The sequence below is a fragment of the Anomaloglossus baeobatrachus genome, chromosome 1 (assembly GCF_048569485.1).
Source record: "Anomaloglossus baeobatrachus isolate aAnoBae1 chromosome 1, aAnoBae1.hap1, whole genome shotgun sequence".
NCBI lineage: Eukaryota > Metazoa > Chordata > Amphibia > Anura > Aromobatidae > Anomaloglossus > Anomaloglossus baeobatrachus.
The window spans coordinates 526,427,407-526,447,342 of NC_134353.1; the positions used below are offsets into that span (position 1 = coordinate 526,427,407).

Here is a 19,936-nt window from a genome sequence, read left to right on the forward strand (position 1 = left end):
AGCACTGCATACTCTAGATCTGGTGCGTGCTCTCCGGATTTATGTGTCTCGTACCGCTGCACTTAGGCGGTGCACCTCTCTTTGTGCTAACCACAGGGCGGCGCAAGGGTCTCCCTGCTTCTAAGCCGACCTTAGCCTGTTGGATTAGATCGACCATTTCGGACGCCTACCAGAGTACTCAGGTGCCTCCCCCGCCGGGGATCAAAGCACACTCGACCAGAGCTGTCGGTGCCTCTTGGGCTTTTAGGCACCAGGCTACGGCTCAACAAGTCTGTCAGGCTGCCACTTGGCCTAGCCTGCATACCTTCTCGAAGCACTACCAAGTGCATGCTCATGCTTCGGCAGATGCGAGCTTGGGCAGACGCATCCTTCAGGCGGCTGTCGCCCACTTGTGAAGTTAGGTTCTGCCTACTTCTTAGTTTTTCTGTTTATTTCCCACCCAGGGACTGCTTTGGAACGTCCCATGGTCTGGGTCTCCCAAAGGAACGATAAAGAAAAAGAGAATTTTGTTTACTTACCGTAAATTCTTTTTCTTATAGTTCCGTATTGGGAGACCCAGCTTCCTCCCTGTTGCCCGTTGGCAATTTTCTTGTTCCGTGTGTTATCACCGGCTGTTGTCAAGACAGAGTCTCCGGTTGTTCCGGCTCCTGCTCTGTTCTACTTGTGGGTGGCTATTCTCCTTCAGCTTTTGCACTAAACTGGCTGGGACTGGCTCACCAGGGGGTGTATAAGCTCAGAGGGAGGAGCTACACTTTTAAGTGTAGTACTTTGTGTGTCCTCCGGAGGCAGAAGCTAAACACCCATGGTCTGGGTCTCCCAATACGGAACTATAAGAAAAAGAATTTACGGTAAGTAAACAAAATTCTCTTTTTGAACCCCTTTACGACCGCCGTACGGATTAAAACGGCGATAGTAAAGGGTATTTATGCCAGATCTCCGTTTTAAAACAGCAGTCAGAAAAAAGTGAATAGTGCCCCACAGTGTCGGAAAATTTCCAGGGTCTCCGCTACCGGGGGTAGCTGAGACCCTGGAGATCATGATTCCGACCGGTTTCTCCGGTCCCCGGTCATGTTATCACCGGTACACACTGTATAACCATGATGACATGACAATAAATGGCGGCGCAGGTAAAAAATTATTTATCTCCCACCTGGCATGATCACACATGTGAGACGGGAGATAAATCTCCTCCCCCGGTGTCACCAAAGTGCCCCCCCGACTCCCCTCCCCCTCCCGATATAATCAAACAATAGTAAAAATAATAATGATAGTGAATAAATAAGAAGATGAATACTTAAAGCATGTTGTAGCGAGTTGCTACTGACAAGATTCAAGTGTATAACGGAGGAGTTCCTCTTTCCACCTCGTCCCACCTTTCTGCATAGAATCTCATCAGTAAAAACTGCATCTCTTATCTCAGTAATATAAAAATGTGTATTTGTGACTCCCATGGCAAAACCAGGTAGTCACAGATGACTGTACCCCCCACCAAGGGTACAAGAATCGCCTCCTCCTTGGGAATTAACACCACATGCCAAACACAGGAACACCAGCCACAAAGCCTAGTCGCCCTTGGACCACGGGAGAACCGACTAGGTGGCAGACGGCAGTGTAGGGCCACAGGCGACGGTGATCCGGTTGTGGGAGACCTGAAGTGGACCGGGGCAGGGTTGTAGCCCGCCGGTACCGACAACGGGAATCCGGTCCAGAGGCCGTGCACAGGCGGGGTACCTGGACCCTAGGACGCGGCAAGCTTCAGGCCCCTTGTTAATTGACCAGCGGGACAAGGTACCAGGCCTTGTTTCCGAAGAGAGAAAAGCCCAGAGAGAACAAACCAGCAGCCGAACGCGGGGGATAGGGTGTCCGCCAAGAACCCATTAAAATCCTACAGGTCAGAGTTTGCGGGCAATGGCTCCCTCTGCGTACAAAGCTGCAGGGGAGTGGATTTTTCCCGTTCCAAGCGGATTTAATCAACACACAGCAAGACATAAGTGCAGGAGGAAGGGTCCCTACCTTCCTAACTCGTGTGCGGGACCAGCACACCTCTCCAACGGCAACCGGCATCTGGCCGTGGTTTACAGTACAGACTCTGTGTGGATTATTCCTAATTGTGAGTACACCCGGTCCAACCTGCCGACGGCGTCCCATCACTGCTCCCTACCTACACCTGGGCCCCGGGACTACACCTCCCCTACCCGTGGAGGGGATACCACCTTGCTGCCCAACAGCATCGGTCCCGGACACTGGCCCCAAGAGGCAGCGGTGGTGCCACTATCCCATCACCGCAACCCATGGGTGGCGTCACAGACAAAAGACTAACTCCCCTTTAACCCCTTCAGCCCCCGGGCACTTTCCGTTTTTGCGTTTTTGTTTTTTGCTCCTTTTCTTCCAAGAGCCGTAACTTTTTTATTATTCCGTCAATCTTGCCATATGAGGGCTTGTTTTTTGCGGGACGAGTTGTACTTTTAAATGAAATCATAAGTTTTACCATATAGTGTACTGGAAAACGGCAAAAAAATTCCAAGTGCGGAAAAATTGCAAAAAAAGTGGGATCGTACAATAGTTTTTGGGATATTTTATTCACAGTGTTCACTATATGGTAAAACTGATGTATGGGTGTGATGCCTCAGGTCGGTGCGAGTTTGTAGACACCAAACATGTATAGGTTTACTTGTATCTCAGGGGTTAAAAAAAATTCACAAGTTTGTCCAATAAAAGTGGCGCACGTTTTGCGCCATTTTCCGAAACACGTAGAGTTCTTATTTTTTGGGATCTATGGCTCAGTGATGGCTTATTTTTTGCGTCTCGAGCTGACGTTTATAATGGTACCATTTTTGCGCAGATGCTACGTTTTGATCGCCTGTTATTGCATTTTGCGCAAAACTTGCGGCGACCAAAAAACGTAATTTTGGCGTTTGGAATTTTTTTGCCACTACGCCGTTTACCAATCAGAATAATTGATTTTATATTTTGATAGATCGGGCATTTCTGAACGCGGCGATACCAAATATGTGTATATTTATTTATTTTTTAACCCTTTAATTTTCAATGGGGGGAAAGGGGGGTGATTTGAACTTTTAGGTTTTTTTTTTTTTTTTTTTATTTTTCAAAACTTTTTTTTTTACTTTTTTTTTTATTTTACTAGTCCCCCTAGGGGGCTATAGCAATCAGCAATCCGATCGCTGATCGCTATCTGCTGATCACAGCAATACCGCTGTAATCAGCAGATTCACTCACTTTGGTTTTCCCTCTGCTCTCGGCCGAGGGAAAATGAAAGTGAAAGATCATAGCAGCAGGCGTCATCACATGACCCTGTGCTACGATGGCAACCACCGATAGTCACGTGATAACACACGTGACTTCCGGTGGGGGCGGCGGTAAGTAACAAACATGGCCGCGCGCATTTAAATCTTGCTGCCAGACTTTGGCAGCAAGATTTAAGGGGTTAATGGCCGCGGGTGGAAGCGATTCCACCCGCGGCTAGCAGGCACACATGTCAGCTGTTGAAAACAGCTGATATGTGTGCCGATCCACGCCGCCTGCCCGCGGCAGGGGGCGGGGCTTAACGGGACACGATCCTGGACGGATAGATCCGTCCAAGGTCGTGAAGGGGTTAAATACCCCCTTTTCACTCTTGCGAGGACAAGCGGTTGCACGAGCCCCGGGTCCAGTCACCACTCAAGCCCCAGACACGATCCCGGATCCGAGCGCCCTCGAGCAGCCCCTTTGCCGCAGCGGAGATGGCACCCGTCTGCGACATATTCACTTAAGGCCTCTTTCACACATCCGTGAAAATCACGCACGTTAAAATCACGCACGTTTTTCATGGATGTGTCAAAGGTCCGTATTGCCCTCCGTGTGCCGTGTTTATGGCATACGTGTGTTAGAACAGGAACTTTCTGCTCACCTGTCCCTGGTGTTGCTATCCGTAATTCTGAGCTATGGTCTCCAGTCCTGCTGACTCCCCGCTGCTGCCGCTTCCGGCCCGCAGTGCAGTGAATATGCGATGAGCATAATGAGCTGGGGTTGGAAGCAAGTGACAGCAGCGGCAGAGACAGCAGCGCTGGAGAAGGTGAGTATAGGAATTCATTTTATTTCACAGACATGTGTGTTTTCTCTGGTGCGTATCACACGGATCACATCCGTGCGGTCCTATGCGGTCCGTGTGACACCCGTGATGCTGGAGAAAAACAGACATGTCTACGTGTGGAGCACACGGGCACACGTATGCTCCACATGTCCATGGCAAAACATGCACGTGAGTGAAGACCCATTGATTTTAATGGGTCAACATGTGCCCGTGTCTTCGGCACGTGAGGAAACGGACCAAACACGTACCAGAGACACGGACTTGTGAAGGAGGCCTAAGATAGATTTTACCTAGATATTGAGAATTTTGAGAATGAAAGAACAATCAAGGTGAAGAAAGAAGCAGATTTGTCTGATAAGATATAATACAAAGTTGCTTATTTTCATGTGCACTATTGATTTATAAAATAAAAATTAAACCGATGGTTCCGCGTTAAGGTGTTTCCAGCAGAGATTTGGGAGGCTTCTGTTTACCCATATTAATGGATCGTTTTTATTCGTAGTTTTGTTTGTATTTATGTCTTATAAATGCATTGTTTTTCTACCTGACAGAAATTTAATGACTCACTTATAATCAATGATGACGCACGTACAAAAGACGCATTGGAGTACTTACAAAACTTTTTCACAAATATCAAAAATGGGACTTTTACTGAGATTGAACAGAAACTGGCAAAAAAGTTTGAAGGTAATAAGGATAAACACTTCTTTGTGGCAATTATTTGTATCTAATCTGTTTCAGTAGCAGAGCTGTATTACTTGTTCCTTGTCCTTACATCTGTAGTTTTTTTTTAAACCTTTCCGAAGTCTATTCCATAATCTGATATCCATCAAGTTCTATGAATGAAAGGAAAATTATTATTTAGATTGCATACGATGTAGATCAGGGCTCTGCTTCATGCGGCCTGTAGGCACTGTAGACCCATTGACGATTGCAGCCCGATCCAGAGGCTGCCCGAGGTCAACGCTTTATTTCAGTTGAATGTGCTTGCCATGGGACATTAGTGCAAGGGGACCAGGATGGGCACATTACTACAATAAAGGGACCTGGATACAGAGATTACTACAAGAACGGGACCAGGATGAGGACATTACTACAAGAAGGGGTCCAGGATGGGGCATTACTACAGTATTGGGATATTACTATAAGATGTGCACCAGGATGGGGCATTGCTACACTATAGGGACCAGGATAGAAACATTTTGGGGCATTACTAAAAGAAGTGGACCAGGATGGGGACATTACTACAAAAAGAAGACCTGGATGGGGACATTAACTACATTAAGGGAACCTAGATGGGGACATTACTACAAGAATGGGACCTGGATGGGCATTACTACAAGAAGGGGACCTGGATGGGGTCAATACTACAAAAAGGGGACCAGGATTGGGACATTACTACAAGAAGGGGACCTGGATGTAGAGATTACTACAAGAACGGGACCAGGATGAGGACATTACTACAAGAAGGGGGCCAGGATTGGACATTACTACAGTATTGGGATATTACTATAAGATGTGCACCAGGATGGGGCATTGCTACACTATGGGACCAGGATAGAAACAATATGGGGCATTACTACAAGAAGGGGACCAGGATGGGGACTTTACTACAAGAAGGGGACCCGGATGGGGACATTACTACAAGAAGGGGACCTGGATGGGGACATTACTAAAAGAAGGGGACCTGGATGGGGACATTACTACAAGAAGGGGACCTAAACATTAAGTAGATTCTAGACTGCTGAACACACCAGAGAAATACTTAATGAATTGGGTGGATGATTGACTCAAGACCTCATGCTAATTTAGAACAAAATCCATTAATAATACTTCATTGTAAATGTGCAAAATATATAACATATACTATATACAAAAATGTGGCTAAAATAAAAAATAATGCGTGTCATGATAATTATATCCTTGTTTGAAAGAGGAAAAAAATCCATTTATACGTATAATTTTCAATTATTAAGTACAAAGTTATTCCATTTAAAGTAATGTGAATACATTGTATTATACTCCATTATTTAATTCCATTAAATCATAAATGAATTTAGCATACAAATACTGTATGTTTTCAAGTTATTAAAAATTACCATAAGATTTATTCATATGAAATTGATTAAATATTATATGTCTGTTTTCATTAAAGAGTATTATTTTTATTAAACAACTCTGTCTATTGTGACATGTAATGGATTAAATGAAAAGATGAATTGCATAGTGAACTGTCACAATTCTACCAGGTGATCACATAATCACATTAACCCTGAAACATGAAGGAAGAAATTCAGCCAATAATGGGGCCAAAATAAATAAAAAGGCACACAGTGCTGCAATAGTAGTGGAGAATTAAAGGGGAGCATTGCATTATCTCTAAAAGAGCCCCAGATTTGGAGGTGCGTGCAGCACTAAATCTAAACAAGCACCGAAATCTAGTTCAAAGGTGCATGGATAACTTATTTATGGAGCATTATCTCCAAACTAGTACTGTGGAAGTGATATAGATAACCACAATCAGCCATCTAAACTTCTTGAACACCTCAGTTCACATGGCTGTGAGCCATAAAAGCTTCATCAAAATCAAGACTTCGACACTAGTGTTGAGCGGACCCGGACTGTAAACGTCCGGATCCGTGCGGTTTCAGCGCTCTCCCTGGGCCGGACCTGGGCGCGGGATTCTGGCTGCACGATCCGGAATCGGCAATTAATAAAAATGAAAGTAAATAATAAATGAGCGTTTCATACTTACCGAGACTCTGTCATGGCGGCACACAGCTTCCAGGTCGCGCTTTCACTTCCTGTGGTGTGCACGCAATCACACAGCTTTCCGTGTTTTCCCCGCCCACTGGCCGTCCTCTCAGCTGTGATTGGTTCCTGGCTGACGCACCCCTCCAGCCTGTGATAGTCTCTGCCGTGCAGTAATCGCTTATCGCGGTCAGTAATAGGCTGCACTCAGAGCGGGCAGTCGTGGTCTATGGCTGCTCACTCTGACATGTAGCAGAGCTGGATGTGTCTTCCCTGGATCTCGTATGGATTACGCCGGAGCTGCAGGGTGTTGGGGTAATAAAGTGGTGAAGGAGGGTGCGTTTGTACTTTATTCCAAATAAAGGATTTCTCTGTGTCTTGTTTATTTACTGTAATTTACAGGTTTTTGATGCGGGTATCTGATAGGCGCCTGTGCGATCACAAACCTAGGGTTTAGTAGCAGCCGTGCGCTGTTATTAACCCCTGCTATTACCTTGATTGCCACCGCACCAGGGCAATCAAGATGAGCTGATATCGCACCGGAACTGTCACATCTAATAGATGCGGCTATACCGGGCGGCTGCGGGCTGAGAATATACCAGCCCCCGCACGCCGTTTTTGTTTTTTTTTTAATTATTTATTTAAATTTTAAAAAAAAAAACGCATGCGGTTTATTTTAGGCAGCAGTCACACTTGCGAGGGACTCCCACAAATCTAACATTGCAGCACAGCCGCACACACTTCTGACAGGAGCGTGCATATGTTTCTAGGTATATGCATACTCATGTTCAGACAGTGGCAGACTGTGCCGTGTGATGTCATGTCAGACCCGCACGAGTCTGACATTGCATCACCTGCACACGTCTGAGGGCTCTTGTACACTTGCGTACCGCTTCCGATGCGACAGCATCAGAAGCGATATGCAAATGACCCTGTGCTGAGGGTGTCAGCCGAGGGTCATCCGACTGTGATGCGATCTTGCAATCGCATCACAGGAGCAGAGAAGAGGGGGAGCACTTTCTCCCCATCTCCTCCGCTGTCTGTCTCCGCGTGCACCGGTGCGATCCCATCGCATGACACACGGCTCACGCTGGCAGTACAGCAGAGCCGAGTGTCATGCGAGTGTCCCTGCTACTGCGGGGGGCGAGCCGGCACTGAGGAGGGGAGGGGCTGGAGCTGCGGAGGAGACAATGTCACAGCCCAGCCTGTCACAGCCGCTCAGTCAGTGTCTACACTCAGAGCTGGCAGCCGTGCTCTACGCGGCTGTTAGCTGTGACATGTAGCAGAGCCAGATGTGTCGCTGTGGGATGTGTGGATTACGCCAGAGCTGCAGGGTGTTGGGGTAATAAAGTGGTGAACAAGGCTGCATTTGTACTTTATTGTAAATAAAGGATTTTTCTCTGTGTGTTTATTTACATTCATTTGCAGGTTTGTGATGCGGGTATTTCACAGACGCCCGTACGATCACAAACCTATTACCCCGACTGGCACCGCATCACGCCTCCGGGAAGAGCCGGTAATGTACCGGGTGGCTGCGGGCTGAAATACCAACCCCCGGCCGGTATTACCATGGCTGGGGATGAAAATTAGGGAGGACCGCATGTCGGGTTTTTTAATTTAATTAATATATAAAAAAAAAATGCCGGAGTCACACTTGCGACGGACACACTGCTTTCCCCGCCCACCGGCCGTCCTGCCGCCTGTGATTAGTTGCAGTTAGCTGCCACTCAGGGTGGGGGCGTGTCTAGCTGCAACCAACACGCGCTGGTGGGTGGGGAAAACAATGAATATTGAATTGTCGGCTCCGGAAGGTAACAGCGTGACCCGGAAGGAGTGTGCCGCCATGACAGCGCCTCGGTGAGTATGCTGCGCTCGCTCCTAGCCCCCTAGCCCCTCCACAAAAGTTTTTAACCTCCGGATTCCGGTCCCCATTGACTTATATGGGCACCGGATTCCGGAGCGGATCGGACTCTTTTTTTAAATCTGGCAGTGATCCGCCGGTACCGGATTATTTGCTGTTCGATCAACTCTATTCGACACATTTAAATGAGACACAGAAGGCAGTGATATTATCATATTGGGAATGGATTTGAACCTCAGAGTAAATAAATTTAACTAAATGGAAAAATCTATGTTTTACCACAATGTGAAATTATTAACAATGAAAAGACAAGATTAAGAATGTGACATGATCTTTTCTCTGTCGTTTCATTGGGGGACACAGGACCATGGGTTATGCTGCTGTCACTAGGAGGCTGACACTAAGTAAACAGAAAAAGTTAGCTCCTCCCCAGCAGTATAACCCCTGAGCCGGAGGCGGGCTCAATCAGTTTTTTGCTTAGTGTCGTAGGAGGCTGATGTGGGCCGACTGGGCCCCCTTCAGCCACTTGATTTTTTGCGTTATTTTTTCATTTTTTCTCGGCGACGCTCGTCGCTCTCATCTGTGGTAAATTTTTTTTTCTGCAGGTATCTTTTCTCTACCTCAGCTCTCGCAGCCCGTGTGGGTACCACTCCCCTGGGTCGCAGAGGCTTGAGTCGTCGGGCCCTCTCCCCCGTCCAATTCCACGGTACCACTCCCCGGTTGGCACGCGGGGCTGAACTTTCCTGGGCACCCCTATTCACCCTGCGGTACCACCCCAAAGGGTCGCAAGGGGCATACAGCAGGGACTGGACCTCCGCAGCGCATCTGGATTTTTTGGATGACGCAACGCTGCTACATTTAGGGGCTTCCACCCCAATGGCGTCCAACTCCCCGCCTTCTTCAGCCTGCTTCCTGGTGCCCGCAGCCATTCCTTCGCTGAGCGGAGCACACAGGAGCAGGTGCAGAGTCTCAGCCTGCACACTGGACAGCGCGCCGCGGATCAGGTAGGATCCCTACCTTCTCCCCCCTCGGACGCCTGCAGAAATTTAGGCCCCGGTCTGGGCCTACTCGCCGGACTCCCCCGCTGCATCCGTGGAGCTCCCTGCCGACTCCGAGGTCGGGCGGCCCCGCATCGCTGCTGCGCCGCCGCCGCTTGCGGCCGGGTCCGCCGGCGCTGCCCCTGTACCTTTAAGCTTCAAACGCCGCCGCCACCTGAGGTCGGGTCCGCCGGCGCTGCCTCTGCCCGCAACGGCACCTCGGCTCGGCCACTGTCCTCGGTCCCCCGGGCCGCCTACCGCACAGCGCGCCGAGGATCCTCGCCGCCGCCTGCGGTCGGGTCCCCCGGCGCTACCTCTGCCCGCGACGGTACCTCTGCTTAGGCCCCGTCCTCGGCGTGCCCAGGCCGCATCCCGCACAGCGCGCCGAGGATCCTCTCCGCCGCCGCCTGCGGTCGGGTCCCCTGGCGCTACCTCTGCCCGCGACGGTACCTCTGCTTAGGCCCCGTCCTCGGCGTGCCCAGGCCGCATCCCGCACAGCGCGCCGAGGATCCTCGCCGCCGCCTGCGGTCGGGTCCCCCGGCGCTACCTCTGCCCGCGACGGTACCTCTGCTTAGGCCCCGTCCTCGGCGTGCCCAGGCCGCATCCCGCACAGCGCGCCGAGGATCCTCTCCGCCGCCGCCTGCGGCCGGGTCCGCCGGCGCGGCCTCTGCCCGCCCCGGCACCTTCAAAATTTAGCCCCCGGCTTCGGCCCTGTCCTCGGCGTCCCCAGGCCCGCCTCCCGCACGGCGCTATTGGACGCCGGCCTCTCCGTTCCCGCCCTCCGCCGTGCTCCAGGCATCACTTGGGGGGTGGGGGATATTTTTCTCCCGCTCACAGCGTCCATTTTAAATAAAGAAAAAAAAAAAAAGAGAATGGGAGTTTATTCCAGACTACTAGTCTGGGTTTACTGAGGCCGCAGCATCACCTTCTTTTTCCGGGGGAGAAAATAAAACACACTTTTATTTAGTGGGTATTTTTTATTTTTAGGTCGATTTTTATTAAAAATTTTACATACATGAGTTTTTTACACCTTAACTCTTACAGTACTTTTCGGGCACTTGTTTTGCTTCACCTTTTTTATATCGCGCTCCCAGCTCGAGATTTTAGTTTAGTCCCCTCCGGCGGGTTAATGCCCTGTCTCAGGCCATAGATCCCCTCGCCGCCGTCCCTCGGCTTCGCGCGCATGCGCTGCGTCCCCTGCCAATACTCGGTTATACCTTCCATAGGTCTAGCGCAATCCCCTCGGGGAGGTGAGTCTCGTACCAGGGACCTTTCCCTATGCTAGAAGCGGACCCGACAGGTCTCGTCTTTTGTGGCCCCCCCTGTTTCCCACCTTATTCCCCAGGTCCAGACTGCTTTTTCTCCGGCAGTCTTCCGACCTCTCGGGTGATGGCCCAGGCTTTCCACCTCTGCTGGACTCCGAGCAGGACCTGGATGTTTTGGCGCATGACTAAAGGCCTGCTGGAATTGGTGAGTCAGGCCGTAAGGCTACGGACAGCCCTCTTATCTACATGCACGCAGGTCCCCCTTAAGTCATTTGGAGCGGACTCTTGATGTGCTCAGACGACATCCAGAGCTCGCTGAGTTACCGCGTGCTCACAGTCAACTGCCAGACACGACGTTTGCCAGCGGTAAGTCTTGTCATCGTCTTTATTCCCTTCTCCAAAAAGGGGTCTCGGTGAGAATGGGCATGCCACACTGGAGTCGCTGAGTGATCACAGACAACAACCAGACACGGCGTTTACCTGCGGTAAGTCGTGTTATTGTCATTATCATTTCTTCCAGAGGGCTCTGGAGAGAGGGGGCATGGCACCTTGCAGACAGGAAGGTGGGGGCCCCTGCGGGTTTTCAGTGGACATCCAGTTCGCCGTGTGACGGCGTGATCACGGATATTCCCCGGACACAATTCTCACCAGCGGTAAGTCCTTTATATTGTCTTACCCCTCCTCGTAGAGGGCTCCGTGATGAAGGGGCACGCTATCCTGTACTTGACCCGCCTGGGTTCCTCCTGGCTTCTCGTCCCTATCGTGACGCTCCACAGGGACTCCACGGACACTCTACGCAGCGGTCCGCGCTCCACCTATGCCGACCCAGGACTGGTTATCAGCTTCAGTGAGTACCCTCTCTTCACAAAATCTGGTGTCTGCCCGCTACACGGCCTGAGCCTCTAACATCAGTGTACCTACCCGTCGAGAGCTCTGACTCGGGATCAGGAACGCAGATTCGACATCTAGGAAGTTGCTGACTTCCTTTCCGGCTCTCGGGATCGCCCTTTCGGAGATAGGCGAGTCCAGTTTATCCTTTAGGCTACGTCAGGGTAGACTGGCTACGTAAGGGAAGGGTACATCCCTTTCCCGGCATCGGCCCTGATGCACCAGGACTCGTTCCCTCACGCTAGGTTCGTCAGGGAGCCTTTATCCCTACAACAGCCGTCTCCACCTTGCGTGGCTGCAGACCGTCCCAGCTTTCTAACAGTGCTTGCAGGGGTCACGATCCCTACGCATCCTCAGGCTCTCTCTGCCCAGGAACGACCGGGAGACCCAGAGTCTCCCTTCAAGGATCCTCGCCTTGAGGTTTAGACCATCATCATCATCACTTTTCGCTACTAGGGTAGCTGAGCTACAGGAAGGAGTCCTCCCAGATCCGGCCCGGTCCATCACTCCTCAGGCACGGTATTCGAGCCGTTCAAGGGTTGCTACTCCTCACGCAGGAGCAGTTTCCCTCCTGGCACAGGGTTCCGCGGCTTTTTTGCCTCCCGCTCCCGTTTTTTCCCTTCGGTTTTTTGCTATGCGAGTCCTCGACAGTCTGTGGCGGTGTTAGCGATGGTGCACATACCAGATTTCATCCCGGACTCTCCAACGGAACACACTGAAGAACGGGGTCAGGAAGGTTCCGTCTTCGAGGGTGACCGGCCAATCTCCTCCTAGAGGACCAATCTTCGCAACCATCCCTGGGAAGCTTCCCTTTCCTCCTCTGGAGCTTATTATCAACCGTCACCAGCCTCCCGTACTAGGGTATGCTACCCCACCATTCCTCGGCACGGTCCCGAGGGACACCCCTAGAGTGTCGTCTCCCCTTCAACATTCCGGACTCAGAGCCATTCGGTTAGCCCGGTTACAATTTATTTTCTGGGTCGTATTGTCCAGTCAGGTTCCAGTCGGACCATGCCACAGCAGTGATGTGCATCATCCACCAGGAAGACGCAGGGAGCTTCATGGCAAGGGAAGAGGCCAAGAGGTTCTTGCTCTGGGACAGGCTCTTTCATTCGCTAATCTCGGCAGCACATCCCGAGCGTGGACGTTTGGACGGCCGATTTCCGCGGTAGGATAGGTCTCGCGTAGGTAAAGGGCTCCAACAGGGATATCAACAGCCAGATCTCTGGCGAAGGAAGACCTCCAGTCGTGACTTTTTGGCCTTCCGATCCAACTCTCAAGTCAATGGTGCGTCGAGTACGCCACCTGCTCTGGACTAGAGGGCGACGCCCTAGACCGGTCGTGTAGCCTGTTCAGGCTCTCGTGCATCTTCCCGCGGCTTTCCATGATCTCGAGGGTTCTCAAGAGGGACCTAGGCAGGCGATAGCTCGGGAGTGGCCCAGGCGAACATAGTTTCGCATAACTTACTCATCTCCTCGCAGATGTCCCGTGGCTCCTTCCAGACCGCCAGATTCTACCAGGACTCAGAAGTCCCAGGTTCCATGGCCTCACCAGTGGATCCCAGATGCTGGCTCGGTCAGGTCTGTGAACAAGATGATGACAGACATTGAGGAGGGCCTGGAATCCAGTTCCCTCGAAGATTTATTTCCACTTGGAAAGAGCTCCCCCTGTGGTGTGAGGACCGCATCTTCAGAGACTTTTCACTTTCCATCAATCAGGGCCTTCGCTCAGAGAAACGTCCATCTGGCTCGGCGTTTTTCATCGTTCACTAGAAAAGTGGGACCATAATCCAGTGATGAGTTTGCTCAAGGTACCCCTTTTTTCCCTGCTCCCACCTGTTTTGATAGGTGGGCTCCTCGTGGCCATCTGGTTGTTACAGACGGCATCAGGGCGGACAGCCCTCTCATAGTCTTTTCTCCCCCTTTGTCCGCTCCGCCAGCAGGATAAGGGGGGGGCTCCAGCCAGAACCCTTCGTTTCTGTCCGAGACACCTCGGCTTTCCTTCCAGAAGAGGACTTTAGGTTTCGTTTTTTGTCGGTTCTAGGCTCCCCTCTCAGCCTGAAAGAGGCATAGTTCGTTCTAGGGCTGGTACGAGCCCTCAGTCCTTCGTGTCTGCAGGACACCATTTTTTTGTCGGTTACACCGACTGTCAGTCCATCCTTCCGCCCTTTCCCAGAAGCATAGGCCGGCGCCAAGGGCCTGAATATCACATGGATCCCGTCCTCCATATATGAAGACTATCGCATGAAGGTCGGACTTCCGCCGCGGTCTACCGAGCAAGGGGCACCCTTGAACGATTGGGCTCCAGACGTCGCTCAACCAGGTCCTCTGGTCCGCCACCCGATCTAGTCGGCGTACCGTTACTAGTTTCTAACAGGTTCTCACTCAAGCTTCGGCAGAGGCCAGTCTTGGTGTAAGGTTTGCGGGTGGCAGTGGCACACCTGTAACAACGTAGGCGCTTGTAGGTTCGGGTCAGCCCGGCAAGGGGAAGCGACTTCCTTCCTATCTCCGGTGATGGTTTTCTTCCCACCCAGGGACTGCTTTTGGACGTCTCATGGTCCTGTGTCCCCCAATGAAACGACAGAGAAAGTAGGATTTTTGTGTACTCACCGTAAAATCTCTTTCTCTTAGTCTTCATTGGGGGACACAGCACCCACCCTGCTTGTGCTTTTTGTTATATATGACATGCCTGTTTCCCCAGTGCCCATATTCCCAGGTCACTGGTCACACGACTGTTCGTCGTAGTTTTTTACCTTGTTTTATCCAGGATTGTTTGGTTCTCCTCCTACTGCTTGTGCACTAAACTGATTGAGCCCGCCTCCGGCTCAGGGGTTATACTGCTGGGGAGGAGCTAACTTTTTCTGTTTACTTAGTGTCAGCCTCCTAGTGACAGCAGCATAACCCATGGTCCTGTGTCCCCCAATGAAGACTAAGAGAAAGAGATTTTACGGTGAGTACACAAAAATCCTACTTTTTCTGAGGTTTAAACCATTGGGTATACGTGTATTGAGTTCAAAGTTCCACCAAGCTTCTCTCTGCCTCAGTATTTTCTCATTATTACCTCCTCTCGGGATCTTTTAATTTTTATTTCAATAATGTAAGTCTTGAAAGCAGTTACTTGGCTTTTGTGATGTTTGATAAAGTGTTTGGATGCCTGTGACATATTTTTGACAGGTCTGGATTTTTATAACATAAATGTGTTCCTTAATTCTAATGTGAGCCTGACCTTTTGCTTTGTCTACATATTTCAATGTGCACGTAGTGCATTCAATAATATAGACAACCAGTGGTTTTCTACAATTGACAACACATTTAATGCTGTAATGATTTTCATCCTTAGAATCCATAAAAAATAGTATTGTTTTTTTTTTTACATAAGGAGACATTTTACAAGATTGTTGTTCCACATTTATAATATAACTAGAAGGTGGCCCGATTCTACGCATCGGGTATTCTAGAATTTAGGTATTGTGTAGTTCATGTATGATTTTTGTTATATATATATATATATATATATATATAGAGATGTTGTTGTGTGTAGTTACCAAGTGTTTGTGTAGGCGCTGTACATGTTCTGGGTGTTGTCTGGGTGTGACGGGGGGTGAGAGCGGTGTTGTATGTGTGTTGCGTGTGTTGCGTTGTTTGTGGAGCGCTGTGTGTCTGTAGCGTTGTGTGTGTGTTGCACGGTTTGTGTGTGTGTGGTGTGTTTTGGGGGGAGGTATGTTTTGTGCAATGTGTGTGTTGTGCGGTATGTGCGTATATTTGTGTGTGCCGCGGTGTTTGTGTGTTGGGTGTTGTGTGTGTCCAGCGTTGTCTGTGTGTGTGGGTGTCTGTGTAGGGCAGTTGTTTGTGGTTCCCAGTGTGTGTGTGTGTGTGTGGTGTGTTGTGCAGTGCGCGCGCGTGTGTGTGTGTGTGTGCATCAGCCTCTCTTCTCTCAGCCTACCTCTCCCAGCCTCCCTCCTCCCAGCCTCCCTCAGCATCAGCCTCCCTCTCCCAGCCTCCCCAAGCATCAGCCTCCACCAGCATCAGCCTCTCTCCTTCCAGCCTCCCCCAGCATCAGCCTCCGCCAGCATCAGCCTCTCTCCTTCCAGCCTCCTCCAGCATCAGCCTCCCTCTCCCAGCCTTCCCCAGGATCAGCCTCTCTCCTCCCAGCCTCCGTCCTCCCAGCCTTCCCCAGCATCAGCTTTCCCCTCCCAGCCTCCCTCAGCATCAGCCTTCCCCAGCATCAGCCTCTCTCCTCCCAGCCTCAGCCTCTCTCCTTCCAGCCTCCCCCAGCATCAGCCTCTCTCCTTCCAGCCTCCCTCAGCATCAGCCTCCCCTTCCCAGCCTTCCCCAGGATCAGCCTCTCTCCTCCCAGCCTCCTTCCTCCCAGTCTCCCCCTCCCAGCCTCCCTCAGCATCAGCCTTCCGCTCCCAGTCTCCCCCAGCATCAGCCTCCCCAAGCATCAGCCTCCACCAGCATCAGCCTCTCTCCTTCCAGCCTCCCCCAGCATCAGCCTCTCTCCTTCCAGCCTCCCTCAGCAGCCTCCCGTTCCCAGCCTTCCCCAGATCAGCCTCTCTCCTCCCAGCCTCCTTCCTCCCAGCCTCCCTCAGCATCAGCCTTCCCCTCCCAGTCTCCCCCAGCATCAGCCTCCCTAAGCATCAGCCTCCACCAGCATTAGCCTTTCTCCTTCCAGCCTCCCCCAGCATCAGCCTCCCCAAGCATCAGCCTCCACCAGCATCAGCCTCCCTCGTCCCAGCCTCCCCCAGCATCAGCCTCCCCCTCCCAGCCTCCCCCAGCATCAGCCTCTCTCCTCCCAGCCTTCCCCATGATCAGCCTCTCTGCTCCCAGCCTCCTCCAGCACGCCGTGCTCCTCTGCCGACACTCACACATCCGATCGCATCCACTCACACACACCCGATCGCATCCACTCACACACACCCGATCGCATCCACTCACACACACCCGATCGCATCCACTCACACACACCCGATCGCATCCACTCACACACACCCGATCGCATCCACTCACACACACCCGATCGCATACACTCACACACACACAGACACTGACGATATCGCACATACGCGCTGATACTCACAACATCCGGAGATATCACATGCCTCTGGCCATGTGATCCTCCGTCAGGTCCTGGAAGATCACAACAGCACAGTATCGAGGCCGAGAAGCAAGCGATATCGGCGGATGCTGTGAGTGTGTGGATGCGATGTGAGGTGTGTGTGAGGTGTGTTTGAGGTGTGTGTGTGTGAGAGTGAGTGTGATCTGATGTGTGTGTATGTTTGTGTGTGTGCTGTTATGTGTGTGCGTGTGGATCTTCCGCCGCAGCAGGACCTTGATGCGCTTGTAACCATGCGAGCATGGTTACCAACGTATCCACACCACTCCCGTGCGAGCGGGGGCCGGGGGTGGGGGTGGGGGGGGGAGTACAGTACTCACCTCCGTGACAGCCGTGTCAGTTCGGGGAATGCGCGGGGGGGGGTAGTACAGTACTCACCTCCATGACAGCCGTGTCAGTTCGGGAAATGCGCGGGGGGAGGGAGGGGGCGGGGCCAGAGCTAGCGTGCATTGCGTGAGGGGGGCGGGGCGTGGCGGGGCGTGGCCGAATTGCCAATGCCTGCAGGGTGCCGGGGCGAGAGGCCAATCTGTGGGGGGGGCGGAGCCTGGGCGAGCGGCTGGCCAATCCGTGTGGGGGCGCAGCCTGGGCGAGCGGCCAATCGGTGTGGGGGGCGGGGCCATGGCGAGCCCAGCGGCCAATCAGCTTTGTGTCACCGTAAGGACACAATTTTGGAGCATGACAGACAGACAGACAGATAGACAGATAGACAGACAGACAGACAGACAGATAGACAGACAGACAGACAGACAGACAGACAGAATAAGGCAATTATATATATAGATTGATAGCCAGTTAATATTAGTAGATTTTGGTGTTCGTAGCATACTAGCTGAAAGAAGATTACCAAGTGAGGTAGCTCATTGAGAAATTACCCTACAATTCCTATTAACTACTTGTTCAAGTTCTTTATCTTCAGTAGTGATGTTTGGACCCGGACTGTAAAAGTCCAGATCCGCACGGGTGGAAAAGTAACTCCGGATAACAATTCGAGTTTAGCAACTCTGGCAAGTAAAAAAAAAAAAAAGTAAGAAAACGGAAAAGGAGGGAGTCTCTTTTGCGGCTGTACTATGCTTCCGGGGCTGCTCATACTGCTTCTGGGGCTGCTCATTATACTTTATACATATTTACTGCTTTCCCCGCCCGCTGGCAGTCCCAGCATCTCTAATTGGTTGCAGTCAGATGCACCTCCACCCTGTGTGGTAGCGTGTCGGACTGCTTTCAATCAAAGGCGCTGTGTGTGTGTGTGTGTGTGTCTCTATTGGTCTAAAAATAAATAATCAAATTAGTGTAGGATCTCCCCGTATTATGATACCCAGCACAGATAAAGCATACAGCTACAGGCTGCAGCCCCCAGCTGTGCACTTATCTTGGCTGTGTATCAAAACCAGAGTCAATGCGTGTGCCTTTTTTTTTTTTCTTTTCGATTATTTATTTAAATAAATAATTTAAAAAAAACAGCTTGCGGTCCCGCCAAATGTTAATACCCAGCCATGATAAAGCCAACAGCTAGGAGCTGGTATTCTCAGGCTGGGGAGACCCATGCTTTTTGGCCCTCCCTCAGCCTAAAAATAGCAGCCTGCAGTTGCCCAGGATTGTTGCATCCATTAGATACGACAATCTCGGAACTTCACCCATCTCTTCCCGATTGCCCTGATGTGGTGGCAATCAGGGTAATAAGAGGTTTAAAACACCATAAAGACAGGAGATTATAGTGAGTCAAATAGCTCTGCTGCTTTATTGGATCTGAAGGTTTCTTTTATACTTTTCAAAATCGCACCAATACCAATACAGGTAGAGGACTGTGGTGACTCACAGAACTATCGCACATGCTTTAGAGATATTCCCATTTAGCTAAACTGTCTGTGTCATTTTAATGCACTTATATCAAACTGCAATGCTAAGCTCTGCAATGTGCTTGAAATGTATGCAGTTTTCATGGTTATTTCTTGTTATACGCACCATAAAAAAATAACTAAATTGTCTTTACCCATTGGCACTCCTGAGTTGCCTCTGATTTTTGTTGACACAACTGCAGTGATAACGTAACAACTGCACTAAATTACTGTGACCAAAAGGTTTTGTACATTAGTATGACTGCTGAGCCCAGTGATTGGACGCAATGGTCACATGCTTTAGTCATGTCAGGACTGCAGCCATGTCCACAAAGACCAGGGCAGTGGCAGAGAGGTAGTGCCGAAGTGGCAGATGGTATTTATTTTTCTAACGACTGATCAGATACATTTTAGCTATTTTCCAAATGGGCTGTTAAAGTGGTAAAACCATTGTTAAACCATTAGTATTTTCTTCCTCTAAATATATTGGGCTTTTATCGTCTAAAAATTAAAAAAAAATGTAATTTTTTAAATTGAAACATTTTTTAAGCACATAGAAATGTAATTTTTTTGTCTACTACAGTTTTTCCATTTATTTAAAGGGGTTTTCTTGGTATAAGAATTTCCACAATTGGATGTTTTTAGTGTATATGTTCCTGTGCTGAGATAATCTTATGTTTGTCCCTGCTGTGTACTGTGTAATGGTCGTGTCTGACTGTACATGGACATGGTCTGATCATACCACATCTCCTGGACAGGGGAGAAAGCAAAAGAGTATAGGAAAGAAAGTATGAGTTCTCCAATATGTCTTAACCGGGCTTTACACGCTGCGACATCGCTAGCCGATGCTAGCGATGGCAAGCGTGATAGCACCCGCCCCTATCGTTATGCCGATATTTGGTGATCGCTGCCGCAGCGAACTTTATCGCTACGGCAGCGTCACACGCACTTACCTGGTCGGCGGCGTCGCTGTGATTGCCGAACAATCCCTCCTTCGAGGGGGAGGGACGTTCGGCATCACAGCGACGTCACCGCGACGTCACTAAGCGGCCGGCCAATCAAAGCGGAGGGGCGGAGATGAGCGGGACGAACATCCC

General features: G+C 50.5%; 1 protein-coding gene across 1 annotated transcript in view; it reads left to right on the forward strand.

Moving 5' to 3' along the window:
- The window catches only part of RIGI (RNA sensor RIG-I), a 233,708-nt gene that overhangs the window by 156,381 nt on the left and 57,391 nt on the right, over window positions 1-19,936 (forward strand). Inside the window, exon 14 of the mRNA XM_075316231.1 lies at window positions 4,642-4,777. Coding sequence (XP_075172346.1) covers window positions 4,642-4,777 — 136 coding nt within the window. The remainder of the gene's footprint in view (window positions 1-4,641; window positions 4,778-19,936) is intronic.